At 40.2% G+C, this 6,868-nt stretch overlaps 1 protein-coding gene across 1 annotated transcript in view; it reads right to left on the minus strand.

The window, feature by feature from the left end:
- The window catches only part of WNK1 (WNK lysine deficient protein kinase 1), a 104,737-nt gene that overhangs the window by 21,502 nt on the left and 76,367 nt on the right, over positions 1 to 6,868 (minus strand). Inside the window, exons 16-21 of the mRNA XM_010084961.1 lie at positions 6,578 to 6,740; positions 5,921 to 6,037; positions 3,500 to 3,673; positions 2,668 to 2,719; positions 2,367 to 2,507; positions 586 to 2,012 (exon numbers count right to left, since the gene is read on the minus strand). Of these exons, the coding sequence (XP_010083263.1) occupies positions 586 to 2,012; positions 2,367 to 2,507; positions 2,668 to 2,719; positions 3,500 to 3,673; positions 5,921 to 6,037; positions 6,578 to 6,740 (2,074 nt within the window). The remainder of the gene's footprint in view (positions 1 to 585; positions 2,013 to 2,366; positions 2,508 to 2,667; positions 2,720 to 3,499; positions 3,674 to 5,920; positions 6,038 to 6,577; positions 6,741 to 6,868) is intronic.

Consider the following 6,868-nt stretch of genomic DNA (forward strand, 5'->3'; position numbering starts at 1 on the left):
TATCTTTTAAAACTCTCAAAATTCTGCTTTCACAAATCTAACGTTTCGAAGGAAGAATATGCAGACACTACATAAGCAGTAGAGGACTTTTAAAAACAAAACAAAACACAACACCACTTTCAGTCGGGTTCACCCTTGCCTTCAAGGAACAGGCTAATCATAAGCAGCAAAGCTAACCTATCCTGACTATTTCGTGAACCATACAACCACCCCATCTCATGCTAGTGATCATGTGCAAGATAAAAAGCTATTTAAAGCAAGCCTTCCAAATTCTATTTGAAAAATACAACAACAACAAAATCCACAAAAAACCAAACAACAGTTGCTCCACTCTTTGCAGTTTAGAAGTAGGAAAAATTAACACTGACACTAGAGAGCTCTCTCAGAGGCACAACTGGACTCTTTTTTCATCCAGTACGGACAAAATAAAACACCTCATGGGACACAAAAACAACCAGAGCACAAAACTTTCAATGTTATATCAAATGAAGACAACTCCGCTTGAATAAATATTCTGCTTTATAAAGTTCAAGAAGGCTGCTTCCTACAATACTTGACTATTCACACAAATGTTACATTTCTTACCGGTACCCTGCTAAGAGGGGGCTTTGAAGGAGAGGTCCCTGGTTTCACTACTGCTGTTGCAATGCTGCTTGATGCCGAAATATAGCTGACCGGCGTGATCACTTGCCCGGGAGTGGCAACTGGTGTCAGCACTGGCAAGCCAGTTGGTCCGAGAGGCAAACTGCTTGGAGGTATACAAGTGCTACTGGATGTCAGAGGTTTAGTTGGTGCAACTGCAGTGGTTGGTATCCCAGGAATAACTGTAGTTTCCATTACCAATGATGTCTCCAGAGATACTGATGGATGTGCTGCTCCCACATTACCATGTTCACTGAAGAGAGACCGTAGCTTTTCTTCCAGGGTCTTTATATCATCAATACCAGGTGCTTTAGACTGAGCATCCGCATCAGCCTCCAGACAGTGAATATGAGGCTGATTGGGTAATGGAGCTGGTTGCGGGTGACTGTGTATCAAAGTTTGCTGTACTGCAGGCAAGTTAGTGACTGGTTGTGGTAAGACACCAGGTAAGGGAACCTGGGGCAACATGGGTGTTGCACCTGGAATGGGGGGTAGGACAGGTGTTGATGTCATTCCTGATGGGACAAGTAAAGGATGTATAACTGGCTGAGTGATTGAACCACATATGCTTGTTGCTACTGAGGATGATAAAGGTGCAGAGATTGGAAGAGATAAGCCAGCTGCATTACAGAGCTGTGATTTATCCATAGACTGCCCGCTCTCAGGTATTGACTGTGGAGCACTTACAACTGTTGTTTCTGCCAAATTGGAAACAGAGCCACTGCTACTAAGCTGAGGAAGCTGCAAAGCCACGTTCTGAGCCAGAGACAGGGCAACAGATGTCTGTGGTGCTGCCATACTACTTACAATCTGAGGAGTAGACTGAGATGTCACTGCCGGTGCAACAACACCAAGACTAGTGACACCAGGAACCTGGATAGACGGCAGTGCCAAAGACGATGGTGTGCTGATACTGGGGGCAATGTCTCCAGTTACTGGTTGAGCAGGCTGGGATGTAGTAGGTAAGGAGAAAGAAGCAGGGGCGCTCACACTGGAAGCGACACCAGTCGATTGCTGTCCAGATTGTGAGGCTGGAGGTGGAGAAACAGAGCTTGGCACACTTGCACTTGGTGCAACTCCAGCAGCTGCACTTTCTGAAGGCAAAGTAACAGATCCGGGAAGAGAAACACCTGTGCTGGAGGGAACAGATATTGAAGAAGCAGCCACAGATGCAGGAGGTGCACCACTGCCCGCCATGGTAGAAAGTGCAGGTGGAAATGGTGGTACTGTTTGATTGAACACTGGAGGAGCTGTACTAGGTCCTTCTGTCATTTGAGCATGCCCCATCTCAGAGAAAGCTTGCTGCAAGCTCAGTGATGATGCTGAGTGGGAGAGATTCATTCCAGGACCATGTAGTGAAGATGCAGCAACTGGAAGAACAGAAAAATGTCAGTCCACCTAGAAGAGTTCATTACAGTATTACTGTCTATTGCTAGACTAAGATCCCATTTACCTCTCAGCATAATAAAGAAACAATTACTAATCCAGGCTTACATTAAAATAGAGAAGTAAGGTTTCAGAGTCTTACAGACAGCCCCTCAACATTTTTTTCCCCTGAGAATCCTGCACAGTATCAACCAAATTATTATCACTTCTTACCAGCACAGACAGTTCCTTACTTCCCCAAGTATTTAAGAGGTGTTTAGGAACAGTTCAGTTAACTAACTGAACAGTTTTGATGAACATGTCTCAGCCATCAGATTTTAAGAGTTTAGATAACTTACCCACATCCGGAGTTTCTTTTCCTCCAGGAACAGCAGACGTGAAAAAGCCCTGTTCTTTTAACCGACTCTCAGGGACAGGGCTGACAATAAACCGTCTTCCTGCAGAATGGACAACCTGGGTAAAGGAGCTAGGAGGAACCCCTAAACAGAAAGAAGTTACATATTTAGTGATACGTGGTTGTAACTCAATACATAACCTGCAATACGGAATGTGCACTCCATCATACAAAATAAAAACTTGGCTGCACCCATCCGCTGAAACAGAAAAAGGTAACTGTTGAAAAAATCACAAAAGACTTACCTATTCTTTGTGGCATGGAAGATGTAGGATCTGGCTGTTTGAACTCTAATTTCTGTAAAGTAAGATAAAATTTAAAGTTCTGTTCTGAAACAGAAACCCACAAGATAGTTCTTAAAATGCTAGCTTACTGAAACGTGGGCATTTAAGGCAAGCAGTACCTTGGACCCAAACACAATTACCAAACTAGTGGAATTCTGCCCAAATAAATGTTAGCTACAGTGCTGTTAAGAGCTTCTCAGCTTAGTGACCTTCAATATAACAAATTGATCCAAACACTCTTTTGTTAACAGGCAGTCCAACTGGTTTCCTTAAACATTCCGCAGACAAACTGATGTTTCAAACTAGTTCTGGGTGGAAATAAGGCAGAGATTCAGGAAATGCCACCCTTTCTTATTCCCAGAAACCACTTTCAAAACCTGCGTTTTCTAACCAATCCATCCAATCTCTTAGTAGCTCACTGGGTAGATGGCCTGAGTCTAAGCTCTCTGTGTTTAGTGAGCAGCACAGGGCTGAAGGTTTTAGCATCCTGCCTCTCAACCACCTCAAATTCAAGAAGCCCCAGCATTTAAGACTGTCTGTTAGGAGATTCATCAGCTTCAGGGGTGTTTGAACATGTCAAAAAACAAGAGGTCTACATTACTTAGCTTTCTAAATGAATTTTAGGCTCTCGCCCTTTTATGAAGGTTTCTCTGTTTGTCTTTTCATTCAATAATTAAGCTTTGATATTTTTTGTAAAAAAAAAAAGTTTCCGTTTCTAGCTAGCTCTACTCACAAAACCACACCATTCAAAATGGACAATACAAATAGCTAAGGCAATCTGTGCTGTACATACCTGCGACCCTGGAAAGAAGCCATCATCTTTTGTCCGCATACTCTCCAAACCCTGATCACCTTCTGGCTCCACACTTACATCCTCACTTAGCATTTCATCTGCTTTCTCAATAATCTCTCGTACCTGTTCTACAAATGAGTCTCTCTCAGTTGCTAAAATAAACTCATTCTGCACCTGTAAAGAGAACAAAGCAACAATAAATTTCCACAAGTTATTTCAAGACTATATATTAAATAACTACAATTTACTTTTGGTGTTACTGTTTGTCCTCCCTTCCCTGTTCTTAGGTACAAAATAAAGATGGTGAGACCTTAGAGAAAAACAACTGTTTTTAAAATTATCTCCAGCACAGCAGTATTTGCCCTGGTTTTACTCCCTGGTGCGGAACAACATTCAATCTCATTTCTTCATCAAACTGTACTATGCTAAGCAAAGATTAAGAAGACAGTTTAAACATAGCAGCCTTATCTTACTGCAGTTCCTTATAGCCAACATAATGTACATTGAGCCACATTTAAAAGAAATCATAATATACAAAAAAAAAATTCTGTGTTGCAACATGTGTGATCTGTGCTTCTCTCTTTCCATGCCATATGGAACTTCTACTCTAAACAGGTTTCACATCCGTAGCACACAAATGCAAGTATCAATTATGTTCCCTATATGGGGAGAGGAAGATTGCTCAGCCTATCTAACTTCAATACATTGTACTGCTTTATAAAAATACATTCTGCTGCTTATGTTGGAGGAAACAAGTTTAAACAAGTATACTTGGCATTTAGAAAGACATTCTTAGTTTGGTCTGACCCATGAGAAAATTCTATCTCCAGAAATAACATATGGTAAAACACTCAAAAAGACAATCTATGAAACAGAAATAAAGCCATCAGTTACAGTATCTCTGCTGAGAAAGAAAGCAAGAAAAAGTGCCTTAGAGCCTGAAGCATTGCTTTTACACCAGGTTTCTGGGATGCTGGTTCAGAAAAGGAAAGATCTGCATGATGTGCTTTTATCAACCTTCACATTGCAGAATACTTATAGTTAAAGAAACCTTCACTGCTTTAAGTTGAGCAATGACAAATACCCACATGGGGTATGCCTAATAATAACCTGAGTAAAAGGAAACCAGAAAGTCTTACTAAAGTTTCTTCAACATTCAACAAGAAACCAATGAGCACAAAGCTCCACATTCAGCTGTCTAAATTAGGTTGCACACTTTCAAGTATGTGACTGCATTTTGGATGCACACTTAACTTATTTTGCTTCTAGTCATCTCCAAATATCTGCGGTTTCTGTTATTTAGCATTTTTTGTTTGTTTTGTATTTTTAGTGGGTTTGCTTGGTTTTGGTGCAGGTTTTTTTGTTTTGTTTTCAAATCAACCATACCCTTATTCCTCCATAGGATCACCTTAGGTGTTAGGCAAATACATCTCTGTATTTTTTCCATATTTCTTGGCACTTAAATTCATGTTATTGACTTGTTTACACTGTCAATACACATACATAGCCAAGAACCAATTTCCTCCTCTTTCACAGAAAGCCATTAGTGGTAAAGAGATCACTTCCTCCGTGTCACTGATTTGGTTCCTTTTGACAGGTCTGAATCCAGCATGCACCATTTATTATTCTGCCACCTCTCTAAGCTAAAAGATGAATACTGCATAGGTGCCCAAGAAGCTGGCAAAAGCTACTGCGCTTTTTGTCATGCTCCCTCACTTCCACAAAACTAAAACAATCTCAGTTTCATTCAGATTGTACCAGCCCAGGAATAAGAGTTTAAATTAAAAAAAAAACAAAAGGGGAGGCAGGTTCTATTCCATACTACAGAGTACTATCATTTAAACATATCTCTACAGGGTGAGTTCTTTTCTATGCTTGACCATTATCCATTGAATGGAGATGTTTTTTTCCTTTGAGAAAGTCAAAAGTAGCCTCAGTTATTACTGACTTTCAGAAACCAGAAAGTGATTCCCATTCCTTACTTTAATGGCAGAATCTTGCTGTTTCAATTCAGAACAATGGGAAAAAATAATCAAAGCTTAAGCGTAAGTTTTAAAGTTCTAGCAGTGTTTGCTCTCAGAAAAGCAAATCAAATTTGTTTAACCTGGTGCTTTCAGAAAGTTGGAGTTTTTAAAAAAATTAGATTGCAAAAAACCAAAAGGAGATTCATTTGATAAAACCACAGTTCTAAGGTAAAAACTGCCACAAATTTTCATGTGAACTGAGCATACAATATTAACTGTCAATTTGGTATATCACTCTGTGCCCAGAGTCACTAGTTGTGTTTGCATACCAAGAAGATGAGCACAGGCCATGCTACATGGAAGAGCAATTCTGAAACACAAATGAGAAAATAAGACTTCTTAATCACTACTGTGATTAAGACTGGACTCAATTCTTCATCTCTAAAATATATCTTACCATAATTGAAGCTATTTCCTCAGGGTTGTCACCATCCAAATCAAATTTGAAAGTAACCATTTTCCGATTGTGCGTCTCTAGCTGGCATTCCACTACCCGGTCACCTTTATTTGAAACCTAAGGCAAAGAAAACAATACTTTGAACCAAAAGCAGGAGAATGAAGACTTATGGTTTAGAGCTCACAGAGACAAACCAGTGGTTCTGCTCTACTACAAACACATTTTCTCCTTCCAGTCTAATAAATGGTGCCATGTACAGAATCATTTTTTTCTGAGGATCTGCCAATTACTCAAATCTCCAAGCTCACCTTGTTCACTCTTTTGTCTAAAACTCCTGATGTTCCCTTGTTTCTTTGTAGCTTACAGGTCAGGTCCCTGATCTAGCTTTACCAGTAAGACTAAATATTTTAGAATAGTCTGTGGCTAAGAAAGACAATTTTGCCATATCTAATGCTTCAAAAAAAACTCTTAATGACATTTCTAACACTGACTCCAGAAGCAGAAGAAATACACTGGATAGCTTGTGTGCTCAGATGTGGGAGAGAGAGAGGAAACAAGACCACACAAGACACATATTCCTCAAAACAAAGGAAAATTCTGAAGCTCAGAAAAGGCATCATCACTACCAAACTGTCACTAAAATATAAAAATACTCACATTTAGAATTCTCAGTTTTGGCCTAGCAGTCTTCTCATGGCGAGAGCGACTGCGGACAGACCTCCGCATATGACGTTTAGTAGTCCTGCCTTCATGCCTTCCACCAGAAGCTGGAACATTCTCATTGCCGTCACTCAATCCTGAAGCAACATCAGAATGCGCACTGAAAAGAAAATCAACTTGACATTAGTATCCACGCATTCCATAACTGCAACAATACAGTTTTCCCTACCAGATGGTATTCTCTTCTAGATAGCAGTAAGATGCCTGTTAATTGCAGAGTAGGGGAAA

This window comes from Pterocles gutturalis, unplaced genomic scaffold, assembly GCF_000699245.1.
Source record: "Pterocles gutturalis isolate BGI_N339 unplaced genomic scaffold, ASM69924v1 scaffold21170, whole genome shotgun sequence".
NCBI classification, from domain to species: Eukaryota; Metazoa; Chordata; class Aves; order Pterocliformes; family Pteroclidae; genus Pterocles; species Pterocles gutturalis.